The 22,635-nt window shown below is 47.6% G+C and overlaps 1 protein-coding gene across 1 annotated transcript; it reads left to right on the top strand.

The window, feature by feature from the left end:
* Positions 1-1,440: 1,440 nt before the first annotated feature.
* arhgap31 (Rho GTPase activating protein 31) lies at positions 1,441-21,028 on the top strand. Its single transcript, XM_086177313.1, has 12 exons — positions 1,441-1,741; positions 6,370-6,472; positions 6,770-6,914; positions 8,699-8,781; positions 8,868-8,975; positions 9,472-9,614; positions 9,716-9,923; positions 10,002-10,123; positions 11,451-11,507; positions 12,326-12,976; positions 13,059-13,153; positions 16,735-21,028. Exons 1-12 carry the CDS (start codon positions 1,642-1,644, stop codon positions 18,745-18,747), a joined length of 3,828 nt encoding a protein of 1,275 aa, XP_086033439.1. The 5' UTR covers positions 1,441-1,641; the 3' UTR covers positions 18,748-21,028.
* Positions 21,029-22,635: the final 1,607 nt, after the last annotated feature.

A 22,635-nucleotide genomic window follows, 5' to 3' on the forward strand; every position in this document is an offset into this window, starting at 1 on the left:
TGGATCCTCTCTCGCACCGACGAACTTCATATCCTCTCTCGCTACGTCATTTTTACGACGAAACTGTGTTTTCGGGCCGGATGTTGACGCAAGAAGGTCCCCGTTGGGAGGGGAGTCTCCATGTTCCTCAGGGTTCTCCTGGTTCCTCCCGCCGTCCAAACACATGCAGACGCGTGAAGGAGAGGGCGAACGGTTGCACGTCTCTGTAAGATAATAACTCTTGGGATGCACGCCGTGAATCCCAGGCTGTCAAATCAAACGTTGAAATCGTCACCGCCGAATCCCGGCGGTCATGGCGGGGCTACGGAGGGGGTTCGGCGGAGAAAAGCCTGTCATTAGTCATTAGATCGGGAAATATCCGCCTCGATGGAAGGGAAGCGGCGCTGCAGAAATCTCAGACCTCAGTTTATGGAACTTTGGTTTTAGGGGCTGTAATTTTCCCCCCCGTGAAGCCACAAGTCTGAAAATATGACGACTCAATCATCGCTCAGGCGGCGGATCTTCGCGATTCCACGGCGAAGGCGAGGCGGCACAACCTGGCGATGCGACCGGGGGTCTAAATTTACCCGCGGACGGGACGGAGCTGGAAAAAACTCCACCGCACACACGCAAGCTGGCATTTTTTTTTTTTTTTTTTTTTGTGTGTGATTTTAAACCGCCGTCCAGCTGGTCAAGAGATAGAATGCACAGCGGCGAGTAACAAGAAACACGTGTCCATCTCCCCCACCTCCGCACCTCCGCCCTCGTCCTCCCCCCCATTTCCCATCTGTGCCCTTCAGGCCCTCGCTGAAGTCGCCTCCCACTTCCCTCTTCCTCCAGAACCCCTCTTGTTTTTGTTTTCCAGCCCGGGCGCTTTGCACAGGAAATTGTATACACTGGGAGCATTCAGGAAAGGCAAGCTAGCGGGCCTTCCCGTTAGCGCCGGGTGCGGGTGAAAAAAAAAAAAAATAGGTAAAAGAGGGTCGGTAATTCGGAAAGAAGGGGAGAAATAGAAGTCAGCTGTTCTCCTCCCCTCGTTTCGTTTCCCTCCCCTTTCCACCGTCCCAGCATTTTTAAATTTCCCAGCTTCTCCGCTGTCACAAGGCTCCCGTGAACACACCAGGCGCCCGAGAGTTTTTTTTTTTTTTTTTTTGAAATCTCACATATAAGAATGTGAAATTCACATTCTTGTCCCATTTAGCGCGTTTCTGCCGAGGATCTGCCTTCTCCATGCTTTCGCAGCTGCCGAGGAGCCAGTGAACGAGGAGGCTGTGTGGAATGAGGGGAAAAGAGGAGGAGATACAGAGGAGCGCAGAGGACTGGCCAGGGGCGAAAGAACAACAGGAAACCGGTCCGATTCTCGCGCTGTTTCTGCAAAATCCTCCTGAGACAAAGCAGCGCCGCGTCCCGGACGAGCCAGCCGTCGCGCCCGGGGTTCTCGCTCGGAGGAGTCGCGCCGTCGGGGGAGTCGAAGTTCAGACGAGTGACGTCACTCCGGCTCTCAGCCTCCCGTCCGGCCGGGAGCGGATGCAGCCCTTCGGGTTCTGACCGCCGGGATCCTTCTACGCGGCCCACTCGCCCTCCCTCGGGGTCATATGGATCGATCGGCGCTCTTCCTCGGCCCCGCGTGTTCTGAGCGTCTGGACGACTAACCGGAGCCACATGAAGAATAAAGGAACTAAGCAGAAACCCAAAAAGAAAGGGAGCGAGAATGCGTTCGGCTGTGACCTGACAGAACATCTCCAGACCTCAGGGCAGGATGGTAAACTTTACCTTCTTTTTTTTTCTTCTTGACATTCCTTTACAGGCGTCTCTTAAAAATGCCGTTTCTCACATCGGCGCGGACGGCGGGTTTTATGTCGAACGGTTTTCCTCCGCGAGGAGATTCCCTATCGTGCCGTAGCGTTCCGGCTATAAGCGCGTTTACATGAAGGGTCGAACATGTGTTTTCCATTCGGCCGGGCCATTCATTCACCTCGGTATCAAACGTACATTCGTGACTTTGGGTGTGGCCCCCCCCCCTTTTCATCTCCGAGTCCAGTTCTCGGGGTGATTTATCGTTCTCCGGGTTCGGATTTGTGTCGGCGCCGCGGGGGAGCGAGCGTCCGGCCGCTGGACGGAAATCCGGATGAAATTAGCGAGCCAGCGTTTACCGGGAAGGCTCACACCCTTTTTTCCCTCGTGAACGTCCCACATCCTCCTATACATCTCCATCTTTTTTTTTTTTTTTTCGTAAATCCACCGCGTCCCGGCTATTTTGGTGGAAAGTACAGGGGAATATGAATCCACCACGTGCGGAGATAATTAAAGTGCGCAAATAGCTGCGGCGGGATAACCGTGAGGAAGAGCTGCGAGGGGGGTGAACATGTCCACAATGCAAGGCGGAGCGTCCCGTGCAGGAAGTGAGGGAGGAGGTGGACGTGCACCGCCGGTGTCACACACATCTGCATTGTGATTCGGACCCGTGCGATGTTTTACTCGTGCGACCGAGGCCAAACGCGAAACAGATGCATATCGGCGACCGGCGAAAAGCTTTTAAAACCCCCGACTTATTTTGCAATCCATCTGTGAGAAAGTGCACAGAAGGCTCTCTTTTCTCAGCGCGCAGCTCTGACTCGGGGTATTTGAGCGCTGTTAGTGTTGGAAAAGTTCCCATTTTGGCACAACAACTGCACAGAGAGTCCAGTAAATGCCGAGCCCAACGCTCACGGCCTCCTGGCACCAGGACTTTCACGCACAGCAGAAAACAGTAGATCCCGGAGATACCGTGAATAAAGTTTCCTCGATATAAAACCAGCGGCGTTGCAATACAAGAATAAATGAAAAATAAACACCTCTGTGTTTAAATATGGACGGTTTCTCCCGATGACGGCCTCACGTAGCATCGGACGCTGCTGTCTGATGCTACGTGACAAAAAAATCCTCAAAAATAACCAAAACCCTTCCACAGTTAGGTTCCTTCCTATCCTTGAAGTTGTTTCGCTGGTATTACAAGTGGATTAATGAGAATAAACACGGTAAAACAAACACACGCTGTATTGTAAACGTGCTGTGTGTAAAAGGCCAGTCGTTGCACAATCCGCGCATTCCTGCTGCCGGGTTGTTGAATTTATTAGATTAACCGTCAGACGGTGCGTTTTTAAAAATGTTTTCGGGCACACAGACGTTCAGATATCGGTGTTTTATTGCGCAGCCGATGGATTTTTATTTGATATACCTCCAGACTAAAATCCTCGGGATAAAAACGAATTGTTTCAAGTCCATCTTTGCCCTTTCATAAGAATGTTTACACTTTAAACCAGGGGCGGCAAACGTACGGTCCACGGGCCGGAAGCGGTCCATGGAATAAATCTTAAATGAAAAAAAAATATATATAAAAATCACAAACTACTTTTTAAAAATATAAATGCACCGTCTTAGTCAGTGTTAGCAACACGGCACAACACGATGTGTCTCAGAATTTATAGCAGATGGCAGCAACGCGTCTGTAAATGCCATTTTTACTGACTGTTAGAAATTTCCCCGCTTTTCCGTTGCCCCGACGACACGCTCATCAGCGAGATGTGGGTGTCAAAAAAGAGAAACGTAGGCCTGGAGCGTAGGGTTTGCCAAGAAAAATGGACCGCTTCTCATTTGTTGGTTGAGGTTAATAAGAAACCTGCATGCTTGGTGTGGACGCAGCAAGTTTGTATTTTCCGTGGCGGAAAATACAACAAAATGCACGGAGAAGGGAGAGGACAGAACTGAGGCACAGAGTGGTTGAAATTGCGCTTTCTGAATGAATCTCAGGTTGTTTGTCATGTATTTTTTAACCCTCATATTATGTTAAGGGTCAATTTGACCCATTTCACCCATTACATTACAATACATTACATTTGGCAGACGCTTTTATCCAAAGTGACTTACAATAGAGGACATAAGGACTGCAAATAACACTTGCAAATACAAGATGCACAGGAAATATACAGAACAGTAAGCTTGGGTTAGTGAGGTGTTTTTTTTTTTTTTGACAAAGACGTACACAAACGTACACATACACACACACACTGTGTGTGACTAACCCATTGACCCAATGGGTCAAATTGACCCTTAACATAATATGAGGGTTAAAGGAATAGTTCATTACATGTTTAGAAGTTGCCTGTTCTCCTTTACAATAAAAGAAAAGGAAACATTTGAACTTGGTGTTACTTCTAGGCCCACTTGACATTAAATTAGGCCCTATGTGGCCCGCGGACAGTGCACGTGACCGCACGTAGCAGCAGGATTTGGACAGGATACTTCACTTCAAGTGCTTTTTTTTTTTAGGGGGGAGGGAAGGAAAAATCTACAAAACTGGCGCAAAAGAATAAAAAAGTGACGTGTCTTTAAAATCAGCAGACACTCAGAAGACAAGACTACCCCCCCGGGGGAGGGGAAGAGTCTCTAACTCCCAAAGTGAGTCCTTTCACACACTTTTAAAGTGCAGGCTTCCTGTCTGCGCCGTGAACCCCGGCCGCGGACCGTTAAAGCCGCTCCAGTCACCGCGCAACAATGTCGACCACAAAAAAAAAACGTCGGGCCGCCAAACATGTAAAACCCGACAAAGGGACAATCATGGGAAGGGCAGTTAAAGGTTTCAGTAAAAGCGGTCGGCGGCCGAGGGGTTTCGCCGCCGCCGCCGCCGCCGAACGGGACGTTGAACGTTATGGCCGGAACAAAGAAGTTGAAAGTGTTGACTCTGCCAGGACGGCGTTAGCGCACCGTCTGAGAGACTCTAAATCTGGGCTTTGTCATCAGCCAGCGTTCGACCGCAGGCATGCAACTCCGAGGACAATTAAGTCAAAACACAAGAATGGAGATTGACAACTCCTCCCGTGCATTAAGATAAGATAAGATAAGATAAGATAAGATAGTTGATCCCCATCAAGGAAATTCGTGTCACAGCAGCGCAACAAAAGCAATATCAATAAATATAAGTATACAGGACTGTCTCTGAAAATTAGAATATTGTGATAAAGTTCTTTATGTAATGCAATTAAAAAAAAAAAAAAAGACTTTTTCATGATATTCTAATATTTTGAGATAGGATTTTTGAGTTTTCTTAAGATGTAAGCCGTAATCAGCGATATTAAAATAATAAAAGGCTTGCAATATTTCAGTTGATTTGTAATGAATCCAGAATGTATGACATTTTTGTTTTTGTAATTGCAATATTTTAATTTTCTGAGACAGTGCTGTTAATAGAGGAGACAATTAAATGGGCGACGACAATAGCGAGGATAGGAACAAATAGCAGAATGACAACAAAGATAAATATAAACAGGATGAGAATGGATTGGCAGAAACAGAGGTAAAACATTAAATAAAATGAAATAAAGAAATTGATAACAGATGTAATAATAATGAATCTGAATACGTCGGAAGGCGTAAATTTGACCAACTGTGCCTGGAAATGAGCATTTGAAAAGCTGTTTGCTTCTCACGCTGCATGCAGAAATGTAATCGCAGCGGCGTTGTTTCTGCATTATTTGGGTTAATAGCAACTGCAGCTGCACATACTGTTCTTTGGACATCAGAGATGTTATTTCAGATGTCGTAAGAAACCCCGACGCAGATAAGACGGTTGGAGTTTGTTCCATGGGCCGCCGCTGGTTCCGACCAGAGACGTTTCCCCATCGTTTCAAAGTTACGACCGGGGAAACGGTTCAGTTTAACGACAACAGAAAAGTACACAGTTACATTCGAAACGAGCTGATTTCGGTCTTTTCCTCGTGAAATACATCGCGCGAAACCTGCTGGTTCTAAATCGACCGACCTCAGAAAACACACTTGCGATAAAGCGGTGTGGAATGTATATGGTGACGATGTCATCGAGAATTCTTTTTTTTCCTTCATGCGACTCCCATTTGGCAAATTATAACTAGATTGTGCGAATTACTAGGATGGTAAAGGACAATCAGATCACGTGGAGCATCTCAAGAAGCTTTTTCCAATTCCATTTTGAATTGCCTATATATTTGAGAAGCGATCCTCGCTGTAGTTGGCGAACGCCCGGCTGTTTTTAACGCAGCCAAACAAAGTTGTGTACCAAAGGTGATGTACCGTCGGTCAGCGGTAACATTTCAAAAGCTGTTTTCTATTAGAGGAAATGTCGTAAGTAATACCAGCTACAAGGACTGGGTGTGTCAGCCTTCCTCTGTAACAAACAAACCATTTTTAACTTCCTGTCAAAGTCCACCTACAATCAGCAACCCCAAGGAATAGAATCCCGCCGCGGAGGAACAAACGCCATACCATGAAGTCAGCGTTAAGTGCATTGTAACCACCGAGTTTCCACAGAGGGGGGGATTTAACCAGACCTGAAAACCCCCTGAATTCTACACGCCTAACATGACCTCTTAACTCAAGTCCCCCAGGTCCTGCAAAAATGTGCAGAGTTCATTGAGAAGCACGGGATCGTGGACGGGATCTACAGGCTGTCAGGGGTCACCTCAAACATCCAGCGCCTCAGGTATGCGCGTTTCCCGTCCAGCGATGTTTCACACACCGTCCATCCAACAGGTTTCCAAACAAAGAGCTTTTTAAATCCCGACCCTGATTGGCTGACATCTTTATACAGCTAAAGCTGGCAAAAACACAACAATCTGACCGGCATCTGTGTTTTCCTTGCTTTAATCGAGTTTTCTGGACTTTTTTACAAATTATATAAATTGACATGGGCTGGCTGGAGGGGGGGGGGGGGGGGGGGGGGGGGGGTTAACAATCAAGGCATTCAGCCGTGTGTGTGTGTGTGTGTGTGTGTGTGCAGGCAGGAATTCTGCTCCGAGGCGTGCCCTGACCTTACAAAGGAAGTGTACCTCCAGGACATCCACTGTGTGGGTTCCTTATGTAAGCTGTACTTCAGGGAGCTTCCCAATCCCCTGCTCACATACGAGCTTTACAGCAAATTCACAGTAAGTATAAATCACGTTCAGGTGATTCTCGCAAACGTGTGTGTACCAATCTTTATCCTTTGCTTGTATCCTGTTGGCTTTTGGCTCCAATCAACACAGAGTCTTGCAGGTTTGCATGTCCATTGTTGTTCATTTCAGTTAAGAGTCAACTGGGTATCTATAAATATCACTTTGTTTATTGAATCATCTTCATATATATTTGTATGACTTCAACTCAAGCCTTATTCGGTTGAGAAAAGTCAAACATTAGATATCGGCGGCAGGAAGCCGTCTCCGTAAACAAGGGTGTTGTTTCTAAAAATTCCTAAACCCGCCATTAATTTCCCCGAGTGAACGTGGAAAATGTTTCGCCGCTCGCTTCCATTGTTTATAACTTTTTCTCAACCTCGGCTCCTGCCGTTTGTCTCAAATCCGTGAGTCAGCCGTTTCGGCGGCGTCACAATCCCCCGACCACCGGAAAAAAAAAAACAAAAAAAAAAAACGGCGGATTCAACTCTCGGGTTTAAACATTTCCCACGGAGCGAAAGTGGAACCGGAGTATCACCGAACTTATGGCCCTGCGGTCGCATCACGATATATATTCGGCGTTCGACGGCGGGAGAAAATACACGGCGGCGCATTTTTATATTTCGATTAAACAAAGCGACTTCTGGAAAAGAAGCGAGATGATCCTGAGGAGACCTCCCTTTCTCAAAGCCTCTTGTGATGTTCTGTTGGGAAGAATAAAGTCATTGTCGGTCTGAATCCCCAGGGTGTGTGTGTGTATGTGTGTGTGTGTGTGTGTGTGTTACAGAACACATGAAGCATTTATATCCCCCCCGTTTTTGATCCCGGACAACCTTTTCTGGATGAAATCTTTATTTTGATGCATCGCATTTGTTCCCATCGACCTAGTAACGGCTGGTTGCCATGGAGGTTTCTGTGAAATGTTTGTTTCATCATCTGATTTACGCTTATCGATGACGGGGGTGTGTGTGTGTGTGTTTTGGGGCTCCCTGGCGTCTGGGCCAAAAAACCCGATGAGTTTTCAGAGCGCCGTTCATCTTCATCAAGCAAGATTGCGGCTAAATCTTTCATGAGCGTAGAGCAGAGGTGGGCAAACTACGGCCCGGGGGCCACATCTGGCCCGTTGGTCCTTTTAATCCGGCCCGCCATAGATTGGTACGGAATTCATACTTCATGGGAATGATTGAATGATTGGATCAATGAATGTGGGAGCTCAAACAGATTATTTCATTTTTGGAGCTACTTGAGAACATTTGAGAATTTTCCTGAGCTGAATGACACAGACTGACTTTTTGATTTACCCTTTACTGTGGACATTCTAACATACATGAATGAGCTGGATGTGAAGCTACAAGGGAAAAAACTGTCCGTGCATGAAATGCAAGCAAACGTCAGAGCCTTCAAAACCAAGCTGGTTTTATTTTCAAAGCAAATGTCAGACAACGTTCAGACAAATGTCAGACGAGTCTGATATGTACTATTAACAAATACTTTTTTTTTTATATCTGTATATCGAATCTTGTGCTGACTCGGCCCGTCTGTCAAATTTTAAAAGTCAATGCGGCCCCTGGGCCAAAAAGTTTGCCCACCCCTGGCGTAGAGGGAAGGAGGAATCTGCAGGAGCCGAACCAAAGCTTTGGAATCTGCTTCACAGTCTGGAGAAAAAAAAAAAAAAAAAAGCAACCTCTTGATCCCGTTTCCAAAAGCGTAATTATAAAGGAAATCCAAGCGATGACAGGAATAAGCATTTAAAGTTTGTTTTGTTTTTCCCCGCGCAGGAGGCGCTTTCGGTCCACGGGGAACACGAGCGGCTGCAGCACATCCAAGGGGTCATCAGGGAGCTGCCAACGCCTCACTTCAGGTGACGCCCCGGCTTTTTTGGGGGCAAAGATCCAGGGTTTTAGCCCAGACGTGGCGCTGATAAGTGTCTGGTTCCCGTCCTCCCAGGACCTTGGAGTACCTGACCAAGCACCTGGCCCACCTCGCCACCTTGAGCAGCCACACCAACATGCACACCCGTAATCTGGCCCTGGTCTGGGCTCCAAATCTGTTAAGGTGAGTTTAGATTAAATGTGCTGGAAATACGAGCCCGAAGTTAAAGAGCTGAAAAACCTCAGTGTTTTTTTTTTGTTTTTTTTTGGCATTGTGTAAAAGAAGGGAAGAAAGAGCAGGAAATAGAAAGCGAAGCAAAGAGAAACCAAAAAAAAAAAAAAAAAAGAAAAGAAAATGGCAGAGATGGAGATAGAACGGCCGGGGGGAAAAGAAAAGGGAAATTATGAAAGAGCGAAAAAAAAAAAAAAAAGCAATAAAAAGATAGGAACAAAATACAATGGAAAGGGAGACAGAAATAGAGCTTTCGGGAGGATAAATTTTGCAAGACAGTAAAAAGGGGAGGAAGAAACACAAAGGAAAAGTCAAAGCGGCGAGGAAAAGAAAAGAAGAGCGAACAACAATGAATGAGGACGAGGAAGAAGAAATGAAAAAAAGAAAATGTAAAAAGAAACAAAGTGAATTCAAGAAAAATCCAAATCTAAATCTAAATCTAAATCAGGTCCAAGGCGATCGAGTCGTCGTCCGGGAACGGAGACATGGCTTTCCAGGAGGTGCGGATCCAGCAGTCGGTGGTGGAGTTCATCCTGAACCACAGCGAGCAGATCTTCAGCGGCGCCGTGATGCAGATCAAACCCAAAGAAGGTAGGAAACGCATCAAAACCGACGTTTTTTTTTTTTTTTGTTTTTTTTTCCCGCCGCCTCGGAAACTGCGGCGAAAACAGCCGAGTATCGATCGGTCGCAGGGCCCGGTTTGATGTGCGGGGAGAAGTACGCCACGCTCCCCATCAGCGGTCAGAGCGGGCCGATGAAACTCATGAGCCTGGAGGAAGCCCAGGCTCGCTCCCTGAGCCCAAATCATCCCGTGCACAAAGAGCGACAGCGGGAAAACAGCCTGCCGGACACGAGCACGGCCACCCTCTACCACACCGTCATCGACCTATCAGACAGCAAGTACGGCAAGTTCGAGTCGGAATCCGCGGCGAGCGGACGATCGCGGCATTAATGGTCTTCCTTCATCCCCCCCCCAAGGAGGAAGTTCTCCGGGAAATCCAAGAAATGGAAGTCCATCTTCAATCTGGGAAGGTCGGTGGACTCGAAAGGAAAACTGAGCCGAAACGGCAGCGTGTTCATCAGAGCCACCGGGGTGACAGGTGAGCGGACGGCGAAAAAGTGAAACTTTTCGTTGGCGTCCATAGACGTGTGTTGACCCGCATTTTGTAATAACGGTGCATTTTGTAATAAACATCCAAAATGTAATAACGTTTTAATTTCATTTTGTAATATAGCCGCATTTTGTAATAAACTGCCCAGAAGCATTTTGTAATACATTTCGCCACATTATATAATAAGTTATTACATTTTAAGAGGATTATTACAAAATGCACTTGCAACTTTTTTATGCTCTGGGAAATGTAATAACATGGAATTTATGGAATATTCTCTGTTAATGCGACCTTTGAATAGTGTACTGATAGTAATTGCTAAGTACTGCTACTAGGCTAATACAGTGATACTAATAATAGGCCTAGCTTTTACAAATACTTTAAAGTCAAATAAAATACAATTAACAAACAAATAAACTATGATTTAGAATTGTTATTACATAATGCACCATGTTATTACATTTCCCAGAGAATAAAACAGTTGCAAGTGCATTTTGTAATAATCTTCTCAATATGTAATAACTTATTACAAAATGCGGCTTTATTACAAAATGAAATGAAAAAGTTATGTTTTGGACGTTTATTACAAAATGCACTGTTATTACAAAATGCGGCTCAACAACGTGTCCATGGGTACAGAATGCAACATCAGTGAAAAGCTAAAAGAGTTCTAAGTTTTTGGCAAGTGTCAGAGGTAATATGAGATGGAAGACTATCAGCCAGAAGGAAGGGAAAGGTGTACAAGTCAAGGGGAGACCACCAATGTTGTATGCTCAGCTGGAGGTCGCAGAGATGACGATGGCGAGGTTCTCTTTAGGAGGGACCAGGATGGAGTGGATCAGGAATGTGTCCAATCAGAGGACAGGCACATGTTAGATGTTTTGGAGAGAAGGTCAGAGAAGGTTGGGTCATGTACAGAGGAGGGATAGCGGATATATTGGTGGAAGGATGCTGGAATTGCAGGTCTAGAGGAAGACCAAAGAGAAGATTGATGGGCGGAGGAGGATACAGGTTGGATGGAGAAGGTTGATTTGCTGTGGTGACCCCTGAAGGGAAAAGCTCAAAGAAGAAGAAGAAGACGAAGAAGAGGGAAGGGATCTGCCTCATCGTAGTGAGTTTTGCACCACAAATCGTGGACAACTCCTTGAAAAAAACAAACAAGTAAGGAGCAGGAGAGCCATTATCGCAAAGCAAAAGTGCTGAAAATGGTCTGAAGCCATTGCTTTACCACTGGGAACTGGAACCTAAACATGCTCTAGAAATGCTTAAAATGTTCTGCAAGGGTTTTGTTGACAGGGATGTTCTTCTTCAACAGCGAAGGCAGCTCTGCGACCATCCAGGAGCATGGAGTCCCTCTGCTCCCTACCGACAGGTGAGGCCCGTATCCTCAAATGAGTACCGTAATTTCCGCGGCACTGGCTAGCTGATCGCTATCTTGGCCTTCCTCCTGCGCGCTAAAACCATTAAAGTCGTCCTCCTAGGTGTCAGAATTGAACGGCCTCAGAATTTCAGCCGCCAAAAAAATCCATAAATTAGCCTCATCATTGTTTAAGCATGTGAAAAAAGTAGCGGCAGTCCAGAAATTTAGGCAACTGTAACTTTGTCAAGAGTTGGACTCTTCGGTTTGACTACCAGTTGCCAACTGGACTCTAAATGATCAAACTCAACAATCCGCGTGAAACGATGTCCAAAACGAGGGGTTTTATCCGAGTCTGAGAAATCTTTGCGGAGCGCTGAGTGACAGGCTGTTGACACAGTCTGAGTTATGTGCAAAAACATGAGGCCCTGATTCTTGGACTTCAGATAACATCAGGCAGCTTCTCTGATGGTATTCCAAACCTCTGCCCCTCACTCTTCCCTCATGGGAACACACACACACACACACACACACACACACACACACACCTCCCCTGAGATCAGAGGCTGAACGTACACGCACCTATACGTTCCTTCAGCGAGCTTTGCTAATAATCAAATTGGAGGCCCGTCAGCAGCAGTACAGGTCAGCGGCAGTGCGATGATTCCCAATCAACTTTGCTTGTGCACATGTACAAACACACACACACACACACACACACTTCTGCACTGTATAAATTCGACTTTATCCCTGTTTTTGTCCAATGGAGAATGATATGCATATAGCGTTGTCTTGCCTCTAAAAGGGTACATTTCGTGAACCTCTGGTTTCAGATGATGAGCGCGCCGGAGGCAGCAGCTCCGCGGGCGGATCGGGCAACGTTTTTGCCCCGGGTGTGAAATCCAGAACACTGGGATCCGATTCCCTTTACGATCTGGACGAAAGCGACCAACAGTGGGATGCAAAAGGGAAGAAAGCCGGCGGCGCAACTGGCGGCTGGACCGCCGGCATGACCAGAAAGGGGTCATCGGCCGCTTCGGGACCTCCTCAAAAAAGTCTGCCAGAGCAACTGAAGGTGTACAAAGGCGACGACCTCGGCGGCTACCAGCCCACGTCCCCCAAGAACAGGAGGATGTTGTACTCGGGCTCCTCCCACAACAGCTCTACACGGCCGTCCTTCCCGGGGAGCTTCTTCCCGCTCGAGTCTTCGCCGAGGCATCAGCGAAGGGCCGTCAACATATCCGAACCCTTCGCCGTGTCGGTGCCGCTGCGGGTGTCGGCGGTTATCAGCTCCAACAGCACGCCGTGCAGGGGGCTGGCCAAGGACAAAGTGGGCGCGGCGACTCTGAAGCCTTGCAGGGAGGCCACCGAGCAGAGCTCCAACAGCGAGAAGAGCAACACCTTCCCCATGCTTGAACCTGGTAAGAAAGGCAACGTGGAGAAGAAGAGCTTGGAGGAGCTGATCTCCAGAGACCCGCCAAAAGGTGAGGGTGTCTCATTGAAGCCCGTCTGAAAAGGCTTTTTGTTGTGTTTGAGACTGAAAATTAAAATGTATCGTTTCATCAGACAAAACCGCCGAGGAGGTGCGAGAAGGTCAGGAAGGCGCTGGACAATCTCAACCGGAACAGTTCTCACATGGCAACCGGACGGCTGCGCGGCAGGTAAAGTAGTTAGAAGACACATTTCAGGGGAACAATTCATTACATTTTCATTCAAGATGGTAAGATTGTCTCATTCTGCCAAGTTTTAGGACTTTTACTAACATGTCATTTCAATGACCTGACATGGCAACTCCATTGTCATGTGGACAATGGAGTTGAGGGCCACTAGTTTGTTGCAACTGCTGGACCAATGACCCCTGTGTGAAGATACTCTAAATAATCCCCACACTTTGTTGCGAGCAGCTTCGCGGGTAGTTGCGAAGGAACTTCAGCTCCAACCTCCACATCCATCTCCCTAGATCTTCACCGTCCCTGCTCTATCCATGCTAAAACCATCTCAGTCTGACTTCATCAATAGTTGCTGTGATACATGTGTAAAATACATCAAATAGCAGCAAGATAAATGACGAATTCGAAGAGGAAGACGTCACTTGTGTTGACATCTCAGACATTCATATCTGGTTGGATTCCGAGCAAGTGGCACAACAGGAAACAGCAGTAAAGCAACATAGGAGTTTGCGAACGGCAGCCAAAACAGTGAGCGAGATGTTGTCGGTAGCCCTTCATCAGTGCATGATAGTACCCTCCAACTATCTCCTGAATCCTTGGATTCTCCCGGCACAACAGGAAACAACAGGAACCAACAGTAAAGCAACATAGGAGTTTGCAAAAGGCAGCCTTAACAGTGAGCGAGACGTTGTCGGTAGCCCTTCATCAGCGCGTGATAGTACCCTCCAACTTTCTCCGAGTGCTCGGGTTCTCTCAGCACAACAGGAAACAACAGTAAAGCAACTTAGGAGTTTGCAAACGGCAGCCTTAACAGTGAGCGAGACATTATCGGTAGCCCTTCCATCAGTGAGTGATAGTACCCTCCTACTTTCTCCGAGTGCTCGGGTTCTCTGGGCACAACAGGGAAACAACAGTAAAGCAACGGAAGGGTTTGCAAACGGCAGCCCAAACAGTGAGCGAGATGTTGTCGATGGCTCTTCATCAGCGCGTGACAGTTCCCTCCAACTTTCTCCGAGTACTCGGGTTCTCTCGGCACAACAAGAAACAACAGGAACAAACAGTAAAGCAACGTAGGAGTTTGCAAACGGCAGCCCAAACAGTGAGCGAGATGTTGTCGGTAGCCCTTCATCAGTGCATGATAGTACCCTCCAACTATCTCCTGAATCCTTGGATTCTCCCGGCACAACAGGAAACAACAGGAACCAACAGTAAAGCAACATAGGAGTTTGCAAAAGGCAGCCTTAACAGTGAGCGAGACGTTGTCGGTAGCCCTTCATCAGCGCGTGATAGTACCCTCCAACTTTCTCCGAGTGCTCGGGTTCTCTCAGCACAACAGGAAACAACAGTAAAGCAACTTAGGAGTTTGCAAACGGCAGCCTTAACAGTGAGCGAGACATTATCGGTAGCCCTTCCATCAGTGAGTGATAGTACCCTCCTACTTTCTCCGAGTGCTCGGGTTCTCTGGGCACAACAGGGAAACAACAGTAAAGCAACGGAAGGGTTTGCAAACGGCAGCCCAAACAGTGAGCGAGATGTTGTCGATGGCTCTTCATCAGCGCGTGACAGTTCCCTCCAACTTTCTCCGAGTACTCGGGTTCTCTCGGCACAACAAGAAACAACAGGAACAAACAGTAAAGCAACGTAGGAGTTTGCAAACGGCAGCCCAAACAGTGAGCGAGACGTTGTCGGTAGCCCTTCCATCAGTGAGTGATAGTACCCTCCTACTTTCTCCGAGTGCTCGGGTTCTCTGGGCACAACAGGGAAACAACAGTAAAGCAACGGAAGGGTTTGCAAACGGCAGCCCAAACAGTGAGCGAGATGTTGTCGATGGCTCTTCATCAGCGCGTGACAGTTCCCTCCAACTTTCTCCGAGTACTCGGGTTCTCTCGGCACAACAAGAAACAACAGGAACAAACAGTAAAGCAACGTAGGAGTTTGCAAACGGCAGCCCAAACAGTGAGCGAGACGTTGTCGGTAGCCCTTCATCAGCGCGTGATAGTACCCTCCAACTTTCTCCGAGTGCTCGGGTTCTCTCAGCACAACAGGAACCAACAGTAAAGCAACTTAGGAGTTTGCAAACGGCAGCCTTAACAGTGAGCGAGACATTATCGGTAGCCCTTCATCAGCGCGTGATAGTACCCTCCTACTTTCTCCGAGTACTCGGGTTCTCTCGGCACAACAGCAAAGCAACATAGGAGTTTGCAAACGGCAGCCCAAACAGTGAGCAAGACATTGTCGGTAGCCCTTCATCAGGGCGTGATAGTACCCTCCAACTTTCTCCGAGTGCTCGGGTTCCCAGATGTCACAGATTCCCGGGGTGTGGCTTCATCAACTGCTGCGTCCCAGTAGGTGTCCACCTGAGTATGACCTCATTACTGCCACTCCCTGACCCTCATACCCTCCTCGCCTCCATCGCACTCTTGCTTTCCACCAATCTGTCCTTCCTCTTGCTGGCTCTTTCTACCCTGGCCGATCGAGGCAGAAGGCCGCCCACGCTCAGCTGGGATCTGTCCAGGGTCGCCGCCTGGTAAAAGTCAGTGAGGAACGTTGGGTTTCCATAGAACATATTAAAAAGGGGGTGGTCCAGGCCTGCTCATCAGACACTTGTTTTCGAATTTGGCGGCAGATAAGTAAAATCTGGCTTGACGTGAATCTCCGGAGGTATCTCGCTTGCTACTTGTCTGAGAAATTCGATGTTCAGTAAACCCTTGTTTTTCGCGAGGGTTACGTTCCACAGAGAACCCGTGACAGGCAAAATCCGTGAAGTAGAAACCTTTATTTTTTTTTACAATTATTATACGATTAAATACTCTATTATACATTGAAAAAAAAGAACAAACCATATTACAGGCTCAATCATTTGTTTCATAAATAAAAGTACTGTACTTTAGGAACGTTTTTTTCGACAAACAACTTCTGTACTGTGCTGTCAAATAATAATTTTAATCATCAATGTGAACAGAAGGCTTCAAATGGCGGAGATTAGCTCCGCCCACCGCGACCCGAGTCATCGGGTTAATCGGGAGAAAATTAAAAATGATTATGAAAAAAATTGCGGACAGTTGCAACCCTTTTTGCATCCTTATTAAAACTTATCGCTGCTGTCGTTCTTATGTTTTTTTCTTCCTTCTTTATGGAACGAACGGAAGATTCATTCATTCCGTAATGCCGACCTACAGCCGCATAGCTTTTACCTTCCCTTAGCATGTCCAGAAGTTTAACTTTATCTGCGATAGATAGCATCTTCCGCTGCCTTTTGGGCCCTTTTGTCGCTCCAGAGCGTTTTGTCAACATTATGGGTTTTAGAGAAACTCGAAATTGCAAGAGAATTTGCACGTACGTCATGTAAATTTTGCAAGCTGTTTTACGTACGTGTGCATATTAAACTGCAACGTTATTGACGCACAGGTAGAGAAGAAGCGGAGTGACTTTTTAGCCAATCAGAATGCAGAACACAATGCAGGATGCAAATCCGTGAAGTAGCGAAACCGTGAAAAGTAAAGCGCGTTATAGCGAGGGATCGCTGTATCAGAAATGTTGATTTCAATTCTTTGTCATTTGTGTTTCCAAAGGACGCGACACCGTCTTTCGTCAAGGAGCTGTGGTCCGACCTCCACCAGGAACTGAAGATAACCGAGCCGGACATCGACTCGCTGGATGAGACTCCGAGCCCCGTCGGTGGCTCTAAGAGCAGCTGTGAGGACATGAAGTTAACAATGGACGTGAAGTCCAAAATAAGTCGCAGCTCTCCGTCCCTGTCCCTGCTATGTCGGGAGCAGAGTTCCAGTACCTCTCTGGGCAGTTACCCCATGTCCGGCGGACCAGACCCCGCAAAGAAACAGCCCTCGGAGTCGGACATCTTGTTTTCCCTTCGCAAGAACTTCGATGTGATCGTCAGCGAAAGCAACCCCTCCGCCCAGTGTGAGAGAGACAAAATGCTGCTTCAGGTCTCTCCTAAATCCCCGAGCCTAAACAAAGATGATCCGGCAGACGGCAAACCGCCTTCAGAGGGAAAAACCTCTTTGGCCGAGATTAAAAATCCGCCGGCGGCGGCGAAGGAGGCTCCGGCAGCCGGGGCCTCCGTGGCTGCGGATGATGCTCGGCAAAAATCCCAGAAGCCCGGAACCGAAGGGGACCAAAAGGTCTCCGGCGGCACGGCAAAGAATACGATTCCCATGAAGGAGGCTATTCAACGCGCAAAAATGGAGGAGAGGCGAAAAACTTTGGAGCTGCCGATCCCCGACGACGACGAGGGATGTGCGGGACACCCGGAGGAGCTGGACCTGGTGGAGCCCTGGGAGGATCTTAGCTCCACAAAGCAATGGGTCACAAGTCCACTGCACTCTCCCGACGTGGAGGAACTGTTCAAGCAGCTGTCGCCGCTCTACTGTCCGGAGGACGGTATGCTCGCAGTGGACGGAAAGAGTTCGTCATTCGCTAACACACAGTCGGATAAAGTAACTCACGCTAAGGGCTTCTCAGGAAACGGCGCTCAAGCTTCGAGCTCCAAAGCGGAAACTAAATGGACTTATTTACCGTCCGTGCCGACACGGGGGAGCGCGAGCGGCGGCAACTCGGCGCCGCCGGCGACGGGGAAATGCAGCACGACGAGACAGAAGTCATCTCAGAGGTTTTACAGGCAGATGTCTTACGAGGCAGCCGCTCCGGACAGACGGGAAGAACACTGCTTTCCCAAACACAGACCCTTTTCCCTTAACTTCGACCTGGGCCAGCGGTGTATCAGGGACATTTCGAATCAGCAAAACTGCACTTCGTCGGAGTTTTCCTCTTGCCAGAAGGCTTCGTCGGCGACGGCGAGCAACGGGCTGCTCTCGGAGCTGGAGGTGTTTCTCGGCGACCGGCAGGCGCCGCTGCGACGAAACTCCGCCCCCGTCAGCGTGTCGTCGGTGCGAACGGCCTTCATGATCAAGACGTGCCAGGCCAAAGCGGTGCCCGTCATACCGCCCAAGGTGCAGTACAGTCAGATACCTCACTCCAAGCACGAGAAGGAATCCGATGCGGCGCCGGAAGCGGAAAAGGAATATCCCAAAGTTAGCGCGGAGAAGAGCAACTCCGTGCCGCTCGCTGTGATGTCGGATCTGAAAGAGGAGCTGGAAAACAAAGAGCCGGATCCGAAACAGAGGCACGGCGAGAAAACGCCGGAGTCCGCTCGGACCACGTCCACCCCGGAGCTGCCGCTCATCACGCGGCGACACAATCCCAGCCTGGAGGTGTTCGTGGACGGGTCGAGACCCAACAGAACAAACGTCTTACAGAGACCCTCCTTTAGGAACCGGCAGAGACCCCAGAGTCTCATCCTGCTCAGCCCGCCTTTCCCCATCATGGATTACCCACCGTCGGGCGACGACGGCAAGCTCCTGTCGTCCATCAAGGACGCCTCGCCGGGGAACGTGTTCTCCAAAGAGATGTCCGATCACTTCATGACACCGGAGGCCATCGCCCTCCAGAACAAAATGACTATTCCGAAAAGCGGTCAGAGACTGGAGACGTCGACCAGCTGCTTCTACCAGCCGCAACGCCGGTCGATGATCTTCGACAGCCGGAGCCACAGACAGATCGAGTGACCGACGGGATTCAGAAGGAGAAAAATGTATAAAAACGCGCCGGGACGTTCTTGCGGAGCCGAAAAGGAAGAGGACAGGTTGTAAATCTGATTGTTCCTTGTGATTTCAAGCTTCTATCGAGAAATGAAATGTTTGTTAAGTTATGATTACTCCCTAAGGACCGTCTACCAGAGGAACTTTATGAAGCCATAACGTATGAGAGCTCTTGAGATGATCCAAATATGTGTTGTTGTGTGACTCAAGAAAGACAGTAAGGCAGGATGTGTGATTCACTCATTCGAGCCCGAACAGCTGACGCCGATAAATCGGTCAGGAGACGGTGTAACGGTTGACTCCACGTCGACAAAAACGACATTTGAGCAGTAGGACGTTCAGAATTGTTCAATTCCGATTGGTCGCGGTTCATTTTTTACCCAACGATTACCAACAACTGAGCAACGTTAGTGTCCAAATTGACCGCGCTGGCAGACGTAAAGGTCATAATAAAGGTATTCCCTGTCACGTATCGTAGTTTAGTCGGACAATAACATGGTTCGGCACCGACGCCACGACCTCGGCCACCCAAGCGCCAGTTTACATTCAGCTTTTTTTTTTTTTTTTTTTTTCCAGGAGCGGGGGTGGGGGTGGGGAGGACCTGCAGGTGGATGCTTGGGGCGGAGGTGGAAGGGAAATTCTGCAGTTGAAATAAAACTGTGAAATCGATTAAGCGGAGAATAAGGCACGGGGCAAACACACACACACACACACACACACATATATATGGGCCCTTTCGTCGGCAGCGGGACAATCTCTGACAAACTGATAAATAAGCTGCTGACTAAACCTGGTCAGATTTTATACTTGAAATACATGACTGGAAATATATCGTCTTTTCAGGGTTTTTTTCGAGCGTCAGGCACTGTTGTCACACCTTCGGATATCACTGAGTCTGATTTACTGTACAGTATTTGATAGAGATCGCTGTTCTCCGGGTTCAGGATCGGGTCGGGAAACGGTAAATAAAGTGATGAGCAGCGCCGTGGTTAAAAAAAAGCCAAATAAAAAAAAAAAAAAAATTAAAAAAAAGCATTACAATTATAGGCTACTTTTTAAAAAGATTGTAATGCTCCAGATATTTTTGTTTTCCACACAAGAGAATATTAATTTAAAGAGAAATACGTGAAAGAAATTGATAAAAAGAAAACAACTGGATTTATTTTATATTAAATTATATACAGTGTAGAAAGGTGGAACAAACATACCTCCGATATGCATGTTTATAACAAAAAAAATGTGGCCCTCTGTGATAAATAAGGTCATTTAAGGGCCGCTTTTAAATTCCACACATCATGAATTGTTTGACGTGGCTTGAGAATTGAATGGATGGTAAATGTGATGATTGTTTAGATGAATGCATGACTCTGTGCTGCGCTGCGTCACATTCAGGCTCGATTTTTTAAATTTTGTCATAAGAAGGAAAAATAAAACAACGTGTGTGTGGCTTTTTGGCTTCTAGGGACAAGCTGAGGGTCAAGGTGATATTTAAGAGGAAATTCCTGTCTCTGATATACACTTCATGTCAGACACTTCACAGTATTACCCCACAGAAGGACTTTTATTCAAATGTATCCTCTATTTTATTTGCAGTTTATTTTATTTGTTGTTTCCGACGGTTGTTGCGGGGCAGGCAGGCGTGCGCGATCTGAAGCCGAATCCTGGAGCTGCGTCCCCGACTGGAAACCGGACTTTGTGCGTGCCGACTGTATGATTGCGTCCGAGAGCAGCCGGCTGCAGGCTCCCGTCTCGCTCGTAGGCCCAAACGATAAGATCCGTGCACGTAAACGCAGCTTGGATGTCGAAGGGGGTCGCAAATGTATTTTATACTGTAATTTGAAAGGACTGGATAAATGACTATAGTGCGTATTCATATCCGTGTTTTGTAACTTTTGTATGCTTGTCGATGAGGAATATGTGCTGAGCGGACTGTCGGATGTGAGGAGGAAGCTTTGCAGTCAGTTTCTGAGAGCGTGGACGTAAGAGAGTGAATTTTGTTACAAGAAAATGTAAGAGAATAAAAAAAACATCTTTCATACACGTTTCAGCGGGTCTGCTTTTATGGACGGAGCGGTGGTTGACGCTTCCTCGTGTTTGCGGGAGGTTCATCGGAGACCGGACGTGTGAATGAGAGAGCGAATGGTTGCACAGCGGAACCTCGGCTAACGAATTGAATCCCATCCTTTTGAAACTTTTTCATGGGTTTATTTGTGGCCAAAATACAGAAAGGGATTAAAGATAACTTCAATGATTACTGTGTTTCTGGTGTTCTTTCTCTTCGTGCCAGCACTTGCACTCACTGTTTCGCTAACGCTAAGGCTAATGCTAATGCTATCTCCAGCAAGCTGTCTTCCGTTCATCCAAACTAGCAATCACTTTGCTTCGTTATCAGAGTCGCCCCTTTAGCCACATCGGCCGTCTTTAGCGCATCTTTGTCCGTCAGGACGGTAAAGATGGTTGACTCAGCCGTGTCGTAGAGCTTAGCGACATCAGTAACGCCAACACCGCTCTCACGTTTAGCTATTATTTCCTTCTTCAGATCGACTGGAAATCTTAACCTCTTCTCAACACCGCTACTTTGAACCGTTTGGGAGCCACAATGAGGCTAGCGTATTGAAAAAGGACAAAAAAAGCGTTACAACACAATGCGAACAACCCGGAGCAGCACGCACGAGTGCCGCTACGCTACGACGACACAACGCGGAAAGCTCGTGAGTTTGTTAGCTTGTTAGCAGCTCAAAACTTTCTGTTCATCGGACGATTTCTTCGTCGGTTCTCCTGCTTTCCTCAATATGAGGCCCCGGGAGCCGAGGTGGACTCCGACTCCCGGACCCTGACTGCAGGATCAGCGTTACAGATAACAAATGAACGAATCCGCTGGCAAAGCGCAAAAAAAAAAAAAAAAAAAAACAATGCTTTCGCTGCGGCCGATCGCGGCGAGGGTTAAATGAAAACCAGATTGCTAAATAAACGAAAGCAGCTTTTGGGGACGACGGGTGTTCAAGTCGCGCCGCGCACCCTTTCTTAAAAACCGACGGAAAAGATGAAAACAGGCTGCTAGCTAAATGTCACGATCATAGAATAAACTTGACATTCTCTCACACATAAAAGTGTTCAGACCACAACATATGTGTGTGTGTATATGTGGCAAAAATACAAATAAAACAGGCAAACTGCAAGTCTAGAGTTTGCTAAGCCTCACTTGTATTTGATAAACCGACCCTTTCTCCAAAACTACAAAATCCACTTCTTCTTTTTCTCCCCACGTTGACAGCTGATGATTCCTTACATTTCAAAATGTCCTCTCCAGCCTGCGGTTGGCTGACAGAGGCCAGAGACTTATGGAGGTCATTTCGTTTCTTTCTTATGCAATGAGAGCTGCCGTGTGAATGGGGGGTGGGGGTGGGTTGGGGGGCTCGAGGGGCCCCTGGAGACGGTTGGGCCACCTTCAGCACGGGGAACAAATGTCTCAGGACGGCAGGTTGCGTCTCAGCGAACGCCGATGCTTGTTGTGTCGGGTTACATCGCCCATGCTTGTGGGCGTTTGTGTCGAGTTGAGAAGCGCACGTGCCGGCGGGACGCGGCCTCCGTTAATGGATATTAAACTTTCGCATACTGCGAATACACATTTCACAGTGCACGGGCAGCATCTGACAGCCATTCAGCGGCCTGCCGTGCACTTTTTCATTTGTTTCTTTTTGTCCAATCACTTTCCGTTGAATATCAAGGGTTTCCTTGCTTTCTGCGTTTTGTAAAATCTATCTATTTGTTTTAATGTGTGTGTTATTTTGCTTAAACAGTCAGGGTGGATGGAGCTGCACTTTCTGAATACAATGGATGCAGTACCGCATCTCG

This window comes from Fistularia commersonii, chromosome 29 (assembly GCF_037954325.1).
Source record: "Fistularia commersonii isolate RoL2024-O1a breed Wild chromosome 29, RoL_Fcom_v1.0, whole genome shotgun sequence".
NCBI classification, from domain to species: domain Eukaryota; kingdom Metazoa; phylum Chordata; class Actinopteri; order Syngnathiformes; family Fistulariidae; genus Fistularia; species Fistularia commersonii.

Bases quoted from the DNA above. Each gene is read 5' to 3' on its own strand.
- arhgap31 (XM_086177313.1), top strand. From the start codon at position 1,642: ATGAAGAATAAAGGAACTAAGCAGAAACCCAAAAAGAAAGGGAGCGAG. The intron at 9,615-9,715 runs GTAGGAAACGCA...GATCGGTCGCAG, and splicing joins GCAGATCAAACCCAAAGAAG to GGCCCGGTTTGATGTGCGGG. The intron at 10,124-11,450 runs GTGAGCGGACGG...CTTCTTCAACAG, and splicing joins CAGAGCCACCGGGGTGACAG to CGAAGGCAGCTCTGCGACCA.